This window comes from Dipodomys merriami, unplaced genomic scaffold, assembly GCF_024711535.1.
Source record: "Dipodomys merriami isolate MVZ:Mamm:240054 unplaced genomic scaffold, mDipMer1.0.p SCAF_1, whole genome shotgun sequence".
Lineage (NCBI taxonomy): Eukaryota > Metazoa > Chordata > Mammalia > Rodentia > Heteromyidae > Dipodomys > Dipodomys merriami.
The window spans coordinates 17,175,147-17,191,580 of record NW_027202270.1 but is presented as its reverse complement, the minus strand read 5'-3'; the positions used below and the strand labels follow the sequence as shown (position 1 = coordinate 17,191,580).

The 16,434-nt window shown below is 42.4% G+C and overlaps 2 protein-coding genes across 7 annotated transcripts in view; one reads left to right on the top strand and one right to left on the bottom strand.

Annotated features, from left to right (window-relative positions):
* The window catches only part of Usp37 (ubiquitin specific peptidase 37), an 83,833-nt gene extending 83,319 nt beyond the window's left edge, over positions 1 to 514 (bottom strand). For all 4 annotated transcript variants that reach the window (XM_070017199.1, XM_070017206.1, XM_070017209.1 and 1 more), the window contains exon 1: positions 321 to 514. The gene's annotated coding sequence lies outside the window, so the exon portion shown is untranslated. The remainder of the gene's footprint in view (positions 1 to 320) is intronic.
* Positions 515 to 764: 250 nt separating this feature from the next.
* Cnot9 (CCR4-NOT transcription complex subunit 9) overlaps positions 765 to 16,434 on the top strand; it is a 33,499-nt gene continuing 17,829 nt past the window's right edge. The window contains exon 1 of one of the 3 annotated variants that reach the window (XM_070017177.1): positions 765 to 1,104. In XM_070017177.1, coding sequence (XP_069873278.1) covers positions 1,081 to 1,104 — 24 coding nt within the window. In that variant the 5' untranslated portion in view covers positions 765 to 1,080. The remainder of the gene's footprint in view (positions 1,105 to 16,434) is intronic. The other 2 variants (XM_070017197.1, XM_070017186.1) reach the window with 2 other exon arrangements.

Genomic DNA, 16,434 nt, shown 5'->3' with positions numbered 1-16,434 from the left:
AGGCCCGAAGGATGTATGGAAGTCACCTGAAAAGGCAGCAGGCCTGGTTAGAGAGCAAGCGGCAGGCGAAGACAGCCCCTTAAGAAGGGGGCAGTTTCGGGATGCAGAGGGGAACGAGTGACAGCACAGACCGAGTCAAAGGAGAGGGAAAGTCGAGGGGGAGAAGGAATACCTGCGAGCCCCTAGGAGCGCCCGGCGGGTGGGGTGGGCTGAGCCGTGGGGCGAACTCCAGGAGAGTGAACGCCGAGTGGGCGGACCGCACGGGGTAGGGGCGGGTAGAGAAAACGGCTCAATTCAAAGGCTACCAAGGCCCACCTTACCTGAGCCGGAAGGTCTGCAACTCCGGGACAAGTCTGCTGGAAGCACAGAGTTCACGAAGAAGAGGAGCAGCCCGGGACAAAAAAAGAGAGAGACGCCAGTCCGAAGGAGCGAGGTCGCTCACTCCCCTAAGACAGGGAGAACGGCTGATGGCGGGAACTGTAATCACACGCAAATACGTACGCACGCACACTGGACGCGACCACACCAGGCGCGTGCGCGCAAGCCTTCAAGCGCCGCCCCTCCCACCCTTCGCTCCGCCCCATCGCCGAGTGCCTTCTACCCCAAGAGAGCCCCGCCCCGGCCATGACCATAGTACGCATGCGCACTTTTCCTTCGCCCAATTTCGACCTCCCACCATTTCCCGTTTACTCAGCCCCTTTGGGCATGCGCAATCCTTGTCCTCCGGAGGCTGTTGGTATTTTTCCCGCCCTTCCCTGGCCTTTGCGTGGAAGGTCAGAGTTCACGCTTCCCCGGATGCCAACTTGATTCCCGGGGAATGTGCAGACCACCGTGTTGTCAACGTCCTTCTGGTCCTGAATCTTAAAAGGATAAAGAAAATGCCCTGGGGCTGTCCAATTGACTAGGCCGAGGGCTGGAGGCGGGAATCTGTGTGGGCGGAGCTAGGGGTCAGAGGTCAGAGGTCTGCGAAGGGGGCGGAGCGAAGCGGATGGCGGCTCCTCTTCGGCTTCTGAGGCGCTGAAGCTGGGACGCGGGTCCGACGCGCCCAGCGGAGGAAGGAGAGCGGCGGCCGCTCCCAACATGCACAGCCTGGCGACCGCCGCGGTGAGTGTCTGGGCCCAGACGCCTCCTTGGCCCGGCGTTTCGGGCCTCTTCGATGTCTCTGTCAGGCGTCGCGCAAGCTCTTTCTGTCCCCAGCCCGCGAGGCCCGGGGCCCTGGGTGCTGTCCCCCGGCTGTGGTGGCGGCGGCCCCCGCTCTCCTCGCCGGTGCTTCTCACGGCCTCCCGTGCGTGCGGCACATTTCACTTCCCTCGTCAGCACTAGGCCTGGTCCCGCACCCACCGCGCCTCCTGCGCGGCCCCGGCCGGCCATTCATTGATTCATTGCGCTGAGCGACAGTTTGAGGGCGCCAGTTGTGTGCCGGGTGCCGGGCGCCCGCCGAGCGGAGGGGAATTCCACGGTCAGTCGGGCGAGGCTCGTGCTCCTCGAACTCACCGCCCAGGCACATCCCAGTGGGAAGGACATGGGGATTCCAAGCTCAAGCCACTTGCTTTGCGGGGTGGAAAGCCAGAGAGAGCCTGCATAGTTACTGCGTCGGACTTAAGTTTCTCAGCGTTTAAAGCTCCTGTTACCAGCATGGTCTGTTAACTAGAAAGACGAGCCGGGTATTGTAATCCTGTGGTTTTCCATGGGCATTTAGGGAGTCTAGACTCCTTGCCGTGGTCTACCAGACGAGACCCCTGTGTGTGATGTCCGCACCCACGTGTACGGCCTCGGTATTTGTCACACCTTTAGCTCCAACCAAAAGTACTTGTGCTTTTCTACTCCGGGGTTCCAGCTTTTTTTTTTTTTCTGATTAATTGGAGATGAGAGTCTTTTGGGTTTGCCTGCCAGGGCTAGCTTCGAACCCGAGTAGCTAGGCTTAGAGGCGTGAGCCACAGGTGCCCAGCTTATGTTACTGATTGAAAGGCTGAAGATGAAAAAAGTGACCACTGAGCTTACTTAGCCGTAATCCGGAAAAGGATCATTTAATCACATGCCTCGGAAGGCTAGTTCCTTTAAAAAAACAACAACAACACAAGAAGTGATTGAAGGATTCAGTGTACTGAAATTATAATATCAGACAAAAATGATAAAATTACTAAGTAGGTCAGGAAAAAGCCTTAACATTAAGTGTACAAAATGAAAAATCCAGCTGAATGTGACTAAGCAGTAGGAAACATTGCTTCTTGAAATCTGATTCCTGTCAATTTGCTATTTCCAGAGACAGTATTCTGCCTCTTGTCACCATGTTTCTAAGTGTTTGTAATTAGTCTAAGTGAAAAAGTGTCCTTTATAGCTTTCAGTTAGGTGATTTAAATTTCCCTAGCTTTTTGTTCCTTCTTCCAAATTACAGCTATAATTTGAGAAGAGGCAAGTTGGAAGATGTGGTTGCTGCAGGTAGAGGACAGGCAAGTTAAACAAGGAAAATTCTTCCAAAATTGGTTTGTTGATCTCCCAAAATCTGATCATGCCCTTTCCAGAGTTTGTACTTTAATAACAAGCCACTCTTCCTTGTATCCCTACACTCTGCACCTACTTAATTCTTTTTATCTTCTGTTGCTTGGAACAGCCATTAAAAGGGTGTTATATTACTGATAGTACTCAGTACTCATTTCTTCAATTAAATTTACAATGCTTTATGTTAATTTAAATACTGATCTTTTTTCCCCTCCTGTGTGCACACTAGGGCTTGAACTCAAGGCCAGATGCTTTCTCTTAGCTTTTTCACTCAAGGCTAACACTACTACTTGAGCCACACCTCCACTTCCAGCTTTTTGTTGGTTAATTGGAGATAAGAGTTTCATATACTTTCCTGCCTGGGCTGGCTTTGAATCTTGGTCCTCAGATCTCAGTCTTCTGAGTAGCTAGGATAACAGGCTTGAACCATTGGTGCCTAACAAAAATTTCATTGTTTGAGCTAAAGGTGTGGCTCAAGTGGTAGAGCACCAGATGTGATTGAGCAAATCAAGTGAGAACAGGGTTGAGTTTAAGCTGTACCAGCAAAGCAACAAAATTTGAACTTTAGCCAGGTGCTGGTGGCTCACACCTATAATTCTAGCTACTCAGCAGGCTGAGATGAGGATCACGGTTCAAAGCCAGCTTAGGCAGGAAAGTCCCTGAGTCTCTTATATCCAATTAACCACCAGAAAACCAAAGTGGAACTGTGGCTCAGAGAGGTAGAACACTAGCCTCTAGCAAAAGGGCTCAGGGACCAGAGCCTAGGCCCTGAGTCCAAGCCCCATGACCGACAACAACAGAAATTTTAAACTTTTAAGTGTACTTTCACTTCTTATACTGTTTGGACTACAGCAGTTCCAACAGGTCCTTTGTATCACTTATTGACTAGACTCTTCAGTGATGGGACTAAAACATAAAAGGTGAGCCACCTCCTCAATCCCTCATGCCTATCCCCAATTTCCTGTGGTAATCTCTCTTTTAAAATAACAGGTAAAGGGGCTGGGAAGGTGGCTCAGTGGTAGAGTGCTTGCCTTGCATGCATAAGGCCCTGGGTTTGATTCCTCAACACCACATAAGCAGAAAAGGCTGGAAGTGGCGCAGTGGCTCAAGTGGTAGAGTGGTCACCTTGAGCTGAAGAGATGAAGGACAGTGCCCAGGCCCAGAGTTCAGGCCCCATGACCAGCAAAAAAAAAGGGGGGGGCAGGTAAATTGACCTCCCAGTTATAGAAAGTACTATTAAAAGGAGAATGTGATTACATGTGAATATAGGATGCTGTTTACTAGGAGGGGATAACACAGATAATAAAATAATTGGAAAAATAGCTTATTTAGACTGGAAATTATTATAATAGAAATGATTAGTATAATAGACTCCTGTCATGAAATGTACCCTTTATATGTATATCTTTATTGCTGCCGCCACAGAGCATAATTTCCTTATTTTTCCCCTACTTAATAGGGACAGAAATACACTAGAATATTCTAAAACTTAATGAGAGCCAAAAGCAGAGCTATGGCTTAAGTGTTAAAAACACTAGCTTTGTGCACAAAAGCTCAGGGACAATGCCCAGGCCTCAGGGAAAGTCCCAGGACACAGACACAGATATACACAAAAAATTAATAACAAAATGCTTAGTGGTTACCTAGGTACATTCAGTGAATAATTTGTTCTTGCCTAAGTAAAGTAACAGATTACTTTGTTATAGACCTTGGAGGTTCCTTCTTTTTGGATATTGCTAGTGAAACAGCTAAAATTAGACCTTTAGCAAAATGAAAGAGTTACAGTTTCAGGGAGATTTCCACTAAGTCTTCAAAAGAAAGATTAGGAGGCAAGACCACATGTAGCAAGATTGGAGTAGCTAAAAAAAAAAAAAAAAAAAAAAGATTGGAGTAGCTGAAGGCAGCTCCACTAGAGGGAGATGCATGAAGCTGTGAAACTTCCTTAGCTGCATTGGAGACTTGAGGATGGAGATGTCAGGAACGTGGATTGTCTGCTAGAGAGGAACGTGGATTGTCTGCTAGAGAAAGCTACAAGCAGAGAGTAGAGCCAGCCCTAGAGACTATGTGGGCTACTGCCAACAAGGCCATATAGATGGGATTGCCTTTGCCTCTTTCAATTCATGTCCTGCCATTGTGTGTCTCAGATGCTAGATATGGAAGTATAGGATTTAATGTTTGTCAAGCTGGGTTTTGATCTAGCTTTGGTCCCATTTCTACCTTCTGTGTCTCCATTCTTCTCTTTTGGATAGAAATGTTTACTCTGTGCCATTGTACCTTAGATTATGTAATTTTTTTATTTTTTGTCAGTCATGGGCCTGGGCACTCACTGTCCCTGGGCTCTTCAGCTCAAGGCTGGCATTCTACCACTTGAGCCACAGCACCACTTCCGGTTTCCTGTGGTTAATTGGAAATAAGAATCTCATGAACTTTACTGCCCAGGCTGGCTTTGAACCCCAATCCTCAAATCTGAGTAGCTAGGATTACAGTGTGAACCACTGGCACCTGGCTGGTTTTGATTCTTCAGGGCTTACAGCTAAAAATTTGCCTTGGATCATAGAGGTGGCTTTTGTCCTTGAATTTTGATCAATTCTGGAATTATTAAGACTTTGGAGATGGACATGTGTTTTTTGCTTGTTTTTTGTTGGTCATAGGGCTTGAACTCAGGGCCTGGGCTTTGTACCTGAGCTCATTTGCTCAGGCTAGCACTCTACCATTTTGAGCCACAGCACCACTTCCAGTTTTTGAGTGGTTAATTGGAGATAAGAGTTTCATGGGTACTTTTCTGCCTGAGCTGGCTTTGAACCAATATCCTTAGTTCTTAGCCTCCTTAGTAGCTAGGATTACAGGCACGAGCTACCAGCACCTGGCAGATACATTTTTATTATGAGATGGGGCCAGAGAATTATGAATCTGAGATGAACCCTGAAAGTTCATGTGTTGTGGACTTGGGATATTTATTTATTTATTGGTGCTGGTCCTAGGGCTTTAACTCATGACCCAGGTACTGACCCTGAGCTTTTTATGTTCAAGGCTAGTGTTCTACCACTTGAGCTACAGCTCCACTTCTGGCTTTTTGGTGTTTAATTTGAGATAAGAGGTCACAGAGCTTGGAGCTGGTGGTTCATGCCTGTAATCCTAGCTACTCAGAAGGCTAAGATCTAAGGATCACAGTTCAAAGCCAGCCTGGGCAGGAAAGTCTGTGAAACTCTTATCTCCAATTAACTACCAGAAAAATCAGAAGTGATGCTATGGCTCAAAGTGGTAGAGCACTACTAGTCTTGAGCTGAAGAACTGAGGGACAGCACCCATGCCCAGAGTTCCAAGCCCCACGACTGACCACCACCCTCCCATCCCCCCCCCAAAAAAAAAAAAACAGGTCAGAGTTTCCTGCCCAAGCTGGTTTCAAAACAGATTCCAGCCTCCTAAGTAGCTAGGATTACAGGTGTGAGTTTGAAATTTTGAGAAGTTATTTGTTACTGATAATTCTGACATAATGAATGGATTAATTTCTTGATGGATTCATAATATGATGTCATTGTTGGGAGGTTGTAGAAAGAAAGAAGTGGAAACATTTGGAGGAAACAAATCACTGAGGGCTTGCTCTAGAAAGATGTACCTACATTACTTTGCTTCTGGCTACTATGAAGTGAGCAGCTTTCCTCTGCCATGACCTTCCTCCATGCTGTTTCTACCTTGCCACTGGTCTAAAAGTATTATAGCCAGTTGACCATGGAATGTGAGCCAAATAAGTTTTATCTCTTTAAAAATAGGGGAAGAGTGACAGGCGCCCGTGGCTCAGGCCTGTAATTCTAGCTACTCAGGAGGCTGAGATCTGAGGAGCTCGGTTCAAAGCCAGCCTGGGCAGGAAAGTCCATGAGACTCTTATGTCCAATAAACCACTAAAAAACCAGAAGTGGCGCTGTGGCTCAAGTTGTAGAACGCTAGCCTTGAGCTGAAGAGCACAGGGACAGCGCCCAAGCCCAGAGTCAAGCCCCACGACCGACAGAAAAAAAAAAAATAGGGGAAGAGGGAGTGGCTGATGGTAGAGTGCTTGCCCAGCATCCTGAAGCCTTGGGTTTGATTCCTCAGTACCACATAAACAGAAAAGGCCAGAAGTGATGATGTGGTTCAAGTGACAGAATGCTAGCCTTGAGCCAAAGAAGCTCAGGGACAGTGCCTCGACCCTGAGTTCAAGACCCAGAATTGGCAAAAAAAAAAAAAAAAAAATTAAAGTTCTTTACTAGCCAGGTTCACTCCTGTAATCCTACTCAGGAAGCTGAGATCAGAGGATCTCCTTTCAAAGCCAGCCTGGGCATGAAAGTCCATGAGACTCTTATCTCCAATAAACTACTGAGAAAAAAAAACAACAGAAGTGGTGCTTGAGCAAAAAAAAAAAGCTCGGGGCTGGGAAGGTGGCTCAGTGGTAGAGCGCTTGCCTTGCATGCATGAGGCCCTGGGTTCAATTCCTCAGCACCACATAACCAAAAAGAAAAAAAGCCGGAAGTGGCCCTGTGGCTCAAGTAGTAGAGCGCTAGCCTTGAGCTGAAGAGCTGAGGGACAACGCCTAGGACCAGAGTTCAGGCCCCACAACGGGACCCAAAAACAAAACAAAACAAAACAATTTGAATTGGGTGGGGTGGGGAGGAGTGTGGGAGGAGGGATGGAAGGGATAGTGGGAGAACAACAAGGGGAGGGGTAACAATGATCGACAGGTAATGTACTCATTGCGTTACTCATGTAACCGTAACCCCTCTGTACAGCATCTTTACAATAAAGTAATTAAAAAAAAAAAAAAAAAAAAAAAAAAAAAAAGCTCAGGATCAGCGCCTCAGGACCCACAAAAAAACATTCTTTACGATTTTCATTGGCAATTCTAACATTCCTAAACTCTTTTCTTTCATTGTTCACTGGTTACAATGGTATTGTTAATCATTTTATATCTTTTTGTTGAAGCTGGGATATATTCACAGAGGCTGTCTTTGGCAAGTGGAGGAATCCTGTGCACTCCACAAGATCTAATTCTCTATCTTCTCCCAGATCTCTCATTGACAGTTTAGGCAAATTGTGTAACTTCTCTTTGCTTATATTTTTTTATTTTATAATGTTATGAGGATAATTAGGTTAATACTTTACTACTTTAAAAGTATTTTTTCTTAAAATGTCATTATATTGACATTCAAAGCTACATGTTGAGTACAGACTTGGGAAGATTACTTCTGTTTTAATCTAATCCATTTTTTGAAATTCTGTTACATATCAAGAAAACAAAAAGATACTCTTCTTTTCACATAACTGTTAGGATCTTTTAGAGATTAAGGACAGATTACCAGTACTATGTGTTTCTGACAATTGGAGTTAGCCATTGGTGACTCATTTAGATATATATCATGATTAAGCTAGGGGGAAAAAAACCTTAACTAAATATAAGATTCTCCTGCAATCCATCAGTACCACTTTTAGGCATCTACCTAGAATATTACAAGTCAGATAAGCAAAGACACTTGCACATCCATGTTCATTCCTGTACTACTCACAATAGCCAAGGTATGAAAACAGTTCAAATTTCTACAATGGATGAGTGGATCAAGAAAATGTGGTACAGGGGCTGGGATGGTGGCTCAGTGGTAGAGCGCATGCCTTGCATGCCAGAGGCCCTGGGTTCGATTCCTCAGCACCACATAAGCAAAAAAAAAAAGCAAAAATCCGGAAGTGGTGCTGTGGCTCAAGTGGTAGAGCGCTAGCCTTGAGCTGAAGAGCTGAGGGACAGCGCCCAGGCCCAGAGTTCAGGCCCCACGACTGGACCCCCCCCCCCCCAAAAAAAAATGTGGTACAAATGTAACATGAATTTTAGTCGTCTATCAGAAGAATATTATGTCATTTGAAGGGAAATGAATAGACCTAAAAAAATTATGTTGAGTGAAGTTTAAGTCAGGCTTAGAGAGAAACAGCATGCTTTCTGTCATGTGAAAGATCTAAAATACAAACATATATACACAAACTGACATATGTACAGAGTGTACAGAGTCTAACTCCTCTAAGCAACTAACATACTGTTTAAGGAAATGAGTATCAGGAAGCTTAAGCATGTGGAGGAAATAAGAGGGAGGCACATGAATGGAAGGAGGGAGGGTGAGCAAATGCAGCCATTAGATTCAATGTACATTATGTAAAAATTGAATTATATAACGTGAGACTATGGGTGGGAGGGATGACATTGATCAAGATGCTTTGTACTTGTAATGATTTATGTACTTGTAATAATTTAAACTTCTGTATACAACTAATAAAAAAACTATAGACTGGGCTGGGATGGTGGCTCAGTGGTAGAGCGCTTGCCTTGCATGCATGAGGCCCTGGGTTCGATTCCTCAGCAACACATAAGAAAAAAGCCGGAAGTGGCGCTGTGGCTCAGGTGGTAGAGCGCTAGCCTTGAGCTGAAGAGCTGAGGGACAACACCCAGGCCCAGATTTCAGGCTCCACGACTGGACCAAAAACAAAAAACAAAAAACTATAGACTATTAAAGGAAAAACAATTTTCTGATAAGCTTTGATAATATAAATATTTTAACACATCTGTTGAAAGGAAAAGGCTACTGACCTTATGAGGTTATAATTAATAATATGCAGTGTTATGCAGTACAGCCCTTTTCTAATCTTTGGATAAGTATTGGGAGTGATAAATAGTAATATAAATCAAACTTTTGAACTGTGTTAGAATATTAAACTTAAAAAGTTCTATTGGGGGCCGGGCGCTAGTGGCTCATGCCTGTAATCCTAGCTACTCAGGAGGCTGAGATCTGAGGATCACGGTTCAAAGCCAGCCCGGGCAAGAGAGACCGTAAGACTCCTATCTCCAATAAACCACCAGAAAACCGGAAGTGGCGCTGTAGCTCAAGTGGTAGAGTGCTCGCCTTGAGCTGAAGAGCTGAGGGACAGCGCCCAGGCCCAGAGTTCAAGCCCCATGACCGACCAAAAAAAAAAAAAAAAAAAAGTTCTATTGGGTTTGTAGATAATAATTTCAACTTGAAGGGATATTTGTGATTACAATCTTATCAGGTAGAGACACTGATTCTAGAAAGTAAGAGTTTCAATGTAATTTTGCCCCACATTCTCTGTGTGACCTTAAGCATATTAAGTATCTTAATCTGTTGAGTTTTGAGAATGTAGTGGATTAATCCACAGTGCCTGGTATATAGTATACTCAATAAATGTTACCTCCTAATAATTTCTAGAAAAGACAGACCTATAGTAAGAAAAAACATTCATGGTTACCTAGGGCTGGTTATGGGGTTTCCTGAAAGGGGCATTAGAGAACATTCTGGGGGTAATACCTTTTTTTTTCTTTTTTTGTCAGTTGTGGGGCTTGAACTCAAGGCCTGGGCACTGTCACTGAGCACTTTTGCGCAAGGCTAGTGCTGTACCACTTTGAGCCACAGCTCTACTGTGGTTAGTTGGAGATTTTCTGCCCAGTTAGCTTGGAATCATGATCCTCAGATCTCAGCCCCCTCAGTAGCTAGGTTTATAGGCATGAGCCACCAGCACCCTGCTCTCTGGAAATAATCTTAATTATGATCATGATCACTAGGATGTGTATGCTTGTCAAAAAAAATCTTTGAACTGGGGCTGGGAAGGTGGCTCAGTGGTAGAGTGCTTGCCTTGCATGCATGAGGCCCTGGCTTCGATTCCTCAGCACCACATAAGCAAAAAGAAAAAAGCCAGAAGTGGCGCTGTGGCTCAAGTGGTAGAGTGCTAACCTTGAGCTGAAGAGCTGAGGGACAGCGCCCAGGCACAGAGTTCAGGCCCCACGACTGGACCCAAAAAAAAAAAAAAAAAAATCTTTGAACTGTATACTTAAAATAAATGTACTTACAATTTGTATGCAAATTATACCTCAATGAAATAAATATTTTTATTTGTAATTAAAAAGTAAATATATTTAATTTCTAAGATTTTAGAGCTAAGACTGGTTATTTAATACAGTATTCTACTTTAACCATGATAAAATCGAGGATTGGAAAGTTAAATAATTTCTCTTAAGCCATATAGTTCTAGAAATGGCTATACTATGTTTTGAAACCATTGGACCTCTCAATCCAATATGCATTCAGCTTACATTTTTATGTTGTCACTTAGAAGTTTAGATCTTTCCTATTTTATAATTTAATAAACAGATTCTTAATTTTAGATCCATGATTGCATTGTAAGGAAACAGTTTCTTAATACAGTTTTGCAACTGTATTTTTCTTTTTTTTCTTTTCTTTTTTTTTGTCGTTGTAGGGCTTGAACTCTGAGCTTGGGAAGTGTCCCTGTGCTCTTCAGCTCAAGGCTAGCACTCTGCCACTTGAGCCAAGGGCCACTTCCAGTTTTCTAATGGCTAATTGGAGATCAGAGTGTCATGGACTTTCCTGCCCGAGCTGGCTTTGAATTGTGATCTCAGCCTCCTGAGTAGCTAGGGTTGTAGGCGTGCGCCACCGGCACCCAGCACAATTGTATTTTTCTTTCATGCTTTTACAACTCTGTTTTTCTGAGGAAAAGATTTGTGAGAGTTAGGAATGTGGCTTAGTGGTAAAGTACTTGCCTACCATGCATGAGGCCCTGGATTCAATTCCTTGGTACCACATAAATAAAAAAATAAATAAAATTAATTTATTAAGAAAAAAACTGTCCCTTTAAAAAAAAAAGATTTGTGGTTTTCATTTGATTCTTAAAGGGTCTAGACCCAAAAAAGGGTCTAGACCATATCCATTGTTAATGTTTTAAAGTTAGATGATCTTCCAGTAGGCGAATCATACAGGGGAATTTGCTTATCTACTACTACTACAGGGCAGAATTGTGCTAGCTACTACCTTGACATCTGTATCAGCCACTGCCTCAGTAATTAAAGAGTTGTAGCACATCTGAACTAGGGCTCATCTTTATAGATGATCCTTTTTTTTTTTTTTTTTTTTTTTGAGCCTGGGTCTTATTATATTGCCCAAGTTAGTCTTAAGCTCCCAGCAATCTTCCTGCCTCAGCCTGCTAAATAGCTAGGACTAGAAATACATGCTGCAGTGTCCTTTAAAAGGAATGGGAGAAGCCAGGTGCTGGTGGCTCAGGCCTATAATTCTAAGTATTCAGGAGGCTTGGGTTCAAGGATAGCAATTCAGAACTAGCTGAGGTAGGAAACTGAGACTCTTATCTCTAGTTAACCATCAAAAAAGCTGGAATTGGATATATGGCTCAAGTGGTACAACATTAGCCTTGGGAGAAGGAAAAACAAAAGCCTAGGGACAGCACGCAGGTCCTGAGTTCAAGCCCCAGGTCTGGCACAAAAAAAGTACAAAACAGTTCCTGTTCTTCCTCACAGTGTTCCTTTTACTTCACATCCTGTTTTAGGGAAAAAAAATAGTTTTTAGGTTCTTCTGGTTTTATAATCCTTGTAATTTAGAAGGAGAATATGATATGTTTTGAGTTTTTATTATCTGCTGAATGAGAGCTAGGCTTTTGATGTTTGGGTTAGAAAAATAGTTTGTCGGGGCTGGGAAGATGGCTCAGTGGTAGAGTGCTTGCCTTGCATGCCTGAGGCCCTGGGTTCGATTCCTCAGCACCACATAAGCAAATAGAAAAATAGTTTGTCAATTGGTGATGAGTGAGGCTTTGCATTCAATCCCCAACAAGATAAAAAAAATTGTATTTGAATAAATTAATACATAGTTCAAACTATACAAATATTTTCCCTTCTCTAAAACTAAATTCCTATGTGTGCTATAAAATTGTGGTTGCCACAAACTAAATTAGTGCCCTCTTTCTCTTTGAGCCATAATTTGATGACATAATATATTCATAATGTATGTTAAACTATTTTCCTATCACTAAAATATTAAGTGCTTTGTAATCTCAATAATTAATTTTCTCTTAACATTAGTGACATTATTCGTGGTAGTGTTCTTTCAGATTCTGTTGAACTAAATAAGTTTTACCAAGATTTTTTTTTGGGGGGGGGGGTCCAGTAGTGGGGCCTGAACTCTGGGTCTGAGCGCTGTCCCTCAGCCTACCACTTGAGCCACAGCGCCACTTCCGGCTTTTTTCTTTTGCTTATGTGGTGCTGAGGAATCGAACCCAGGGCCTCAGGCATGCAAGGCAAGCGCTTTACCACTGAGCCAACTTCCCAGCCCCAGTTTTACCAAGATTTTTATATATTCACTATCTTTATTGCCTAAGTTAAAGAAAATCATTTATTAGAAAATCATCTTTAAAGTCAGGCACCAGTGGCTTACTCCTGTAATCCTAGCTACTCAGGAAGCTGAGATCTGATGCTCACAATTCAAAGCCAGCTTGAGCAGGAAGGTCCATGACACTCTGATCTCCAATTAGTCACCAGAAAACCAGAAGTGGCCTGTGGCTCAAGTGGTAGCGTGCTAACCTTGATCTGAAGAGCTCAGGGACAGTACCCAGGCCCAGAGTTCAAGCCCCACAACCGACAAGGAAGGAAGAAAGAAAGAAAGATTAGCTAAAGCTAATCTTTTCTGACAGAAGAGAAGCAGTATTAGTGAAGAGGTTAAGCATGAATAGTATCTGACAAAGTCAGTACTCTAGCTATTGACTCCTATTTTTATGTAAAAAGCAGTTGTATTTATCCCTGGATAGGTGGATATTCAGTTCTAGAATGCTATTAAATTGGTAGTGAAAATCAACAGATAGGCACTAAACTGCCCTACTCTTACTGAATGGTTGCAGAACCCATAACACCAAGATAGTGCCTGTGAGGGCCACATTAACACCCACCTGGTAGAGTGCTAGCCCACTTAAACCCAGTTTCATGGAGAGTACAATATCCACCAATAGGTCACAAGTTGGAGTATTTCTTGAGGACTTGGTGATGGCCTTGGAACCCAAGTAATCACAAATCATTGGCCTTCCAGAGTACCAGCCCACTTCTAGGGACACCATTTCTTTTGCTGGTATTAGATCATCTTTGAAATGGAAATGTAGAGGGGTTAGACCTGGTTTACAGGAGTCATGGTGTGGAGGGATATCAAATGCAAGTTGCAGGCTGGCTCTTAGAAGTGATGGAGTGATAGTGGTGTAAGTATGACAAGATTTTGGGGAGGACTGGAAGGAATGAGTACTGATTAATCAGTATAAATATATTGATGGAGCAGTATCTATGAAATCTCCTTTAGTTATTAGATTGTGAGTGTGTGTGTGTGTGTGTGTGTGTGTGTGTACTTATATGTATGCATGCATGCCAGTACTGGGGCTTGAACTCAAGGCCTGGGCACTTAGCTCAAGATTAGAGCTCTATCACAGTTCCACTTCTGGCTTTTTGCTGGCTAATTGAAGATATGAATTTCATGAACTTTCCTGCCTGGGCTAGCTTTGAACTAAGATCCTCAGATCTCAGCCTCTTGAGCAGCTAGGATTATAGCTGTAAACCACCAGTGCCTGGCTTTTAAGGTGTTGTAATGCTTTAAGATATTACTGTCGATAAACATACCCTTTCTTCTGGTAGCAATGACATTTCCATACTGTGGTCTTTAAGTGGGGAGCTTAGCTAACAACATAAAAAGGGCCATGTTTCAAGGGCACTGTTTTTGGAAGAGAAGGGAATTGCCTTATTCTTTCAATCATATTATTGTAGGAGTATTTGATTCTTGAGGAATACTAGTGGGAATTACAAAACAGCTTTTAGCAGATTACTGTAAAAGAAGGCTTAAGTTGCATAATATTTTCAGCTGTAATTTGTGGTTCATTCTATGAGGCAAGTGGAGTAATAAGCATCAAACTAAAAGCTTATAATTAGGCTTCCATTTATAGAAGGACATTATTCAGGTTGGATAAAGTAAATTTGAGTCCATTTCAAAGTCTTTCTACTTCATTCTGTACTTCGCAAATACAGTTCTTTCTGTTTCTTGCCTTTCAATCTCTGTAATGGGTAGGTTATCACTTTATCACCCTGAGGTATATTAGAAATATAGTTTAGAAAAGCATTAGGATATGCCATTTGAAAACTGGGTAAATTGAGCAAGGTAATTCATCTGTGTATTAGTGATGTCATTTGCGAGTATGGGTGACTTTAATACCCTTTTATTCTCCCTGATTTGGAGGAAATTATATGTGAGAATGTTGGGCATAGGGATAGAAATCATCCTGAATTTATTAGAAATTTATAGTTTAAAATGTAAGATAAATCATAAAATAATATTTATCAAAATGAACTCTAGAAAATGAAAATGAAGCTTTTTCCTTTATTGCTTTATTTTCTTTTGTTTTTTTATTTATCTGCCTTTGAGGGAGGCATAATAATAGAAAAGGTAAACCAATGCAGCAGTGATACTCACTAGATAGTATGTGGAAAATGAACTGTAAAACTTGTGTGGGGCTGGGAATATGGCTTAGTGGTAGAGTGCTTGCCTGCATGCATGAAGCCTGAGTTCAATTCCTCAGTACCACATAAACAAAGGGCTAGAAATGGCACTGTGGCTCAAGTTGGTAGAGTGCTAGCCTTGAGCTTCAGAAGCTCAAGGACACTGCCCAGGACTGGCAAAAACAAAAAACAAACAAACATAAAACCCACAACATTTGTGGTGGGGACAAATGGGAAAAACAGAGAGTACTAGTAAAGGAAGGAGTAACTTGATCCAAAAAGAAATGCACTCATTACCTGACTAATATAACTTAACCTTTCTGTATGTCATCTTTATAATTTATAATAAAAAATTTAGGCAAAACAAAATTATGTAAGAGCCCTGTGCCAGTGGCTCATGCCTATAATCCTAGTTACTGCGGAGGCTGAGATCTGAGTATTGTGGTTCAAAGCCAGTTCAGGCAGGAAAGGCTGTGAGATTCTTTTCTCCACTAAATTACAAAAAAAAAAAAAGAAAGAAGAAGAAGAAGACGTGGAGCTTTGATTCAAGAGGTAGAGTGCAAGCCTTGAGCAAAAGAAGCTCAAGGACAGAGCCCAGGGCTTGAGTTCAAGTACCCAGGACTGGAACCAACAAAGAGTGTAAGTTAAGGCTGAATTTGTAATGTTTTTTTCTAGTCTACCATTTTATTTTCCAGATAAAACTTAAGTAAGAAACACAATTACAGTGCTGTTTGACAAATGTTGAAAATTAGAGAAATAAATTTAGAGGGAATGTTGTAAATCTTCAGCATAGTAGTGAAATCAAGTTCTATAAATCTATTTGTATAGTTCCTACATGAGTAATGATTGTCTCCAAAGGGATATAGATGGAGTATATACAAGAATCATGAGGAACAGCTTTTCCATATTTTGGAATTTGTTCCATGGAAGGGATGTCAGTTAGTAAGGCGGGACCAATACTGGACAGAGAGATTGTAATTTTTTTCTCTCTCTCAGCTATTAGAGGCATGTCGTTAAAATGTTTTAAGTATGAGGAATATAATTATTGTGTATAATGCATGAAACTCCTATATAGGTACCCAGCCTTGGACATAACTACCGCTTACTTAGGTGTCCTTCTATGAATCTGGTATATAAATATATGTGTGTATGCATATATTGTTGTTTCCTTTTTAGTTGCTTTCATTTAGTATCTATATATACTAATATGTAGAAAAGAGGTTTTTTTTTTTTTAAAGTGCTACGTAGTATTCCATTATAAAGATATACTGAGATATATTTATCCTTTTTTTTTTTTTTTTTTTTTGGTCAGTCATGGGGCTTGAACTCTGGGCCTGAGTGCTGTCCCTCAGCTCTTCAGCTCAAGGCTAGTGCTCTACCACTTGAGCTACAGTGCCATTTCCAGTTTTCTGGTGGTTTATTGGAGACCAGAGTTTCATGGACTTTCCTGCCTGGCTTTGAACTGTGATTCTCAGATCTCAGCCTCCTGAGAAGCTAGGATTACAGGCATGAGCCACCGGCCTCCAGCTTATCCTATCTATCTCTTGTTGATAGCTATTTGTTAGTTTTTGCTTTAAAGCAGTATACCA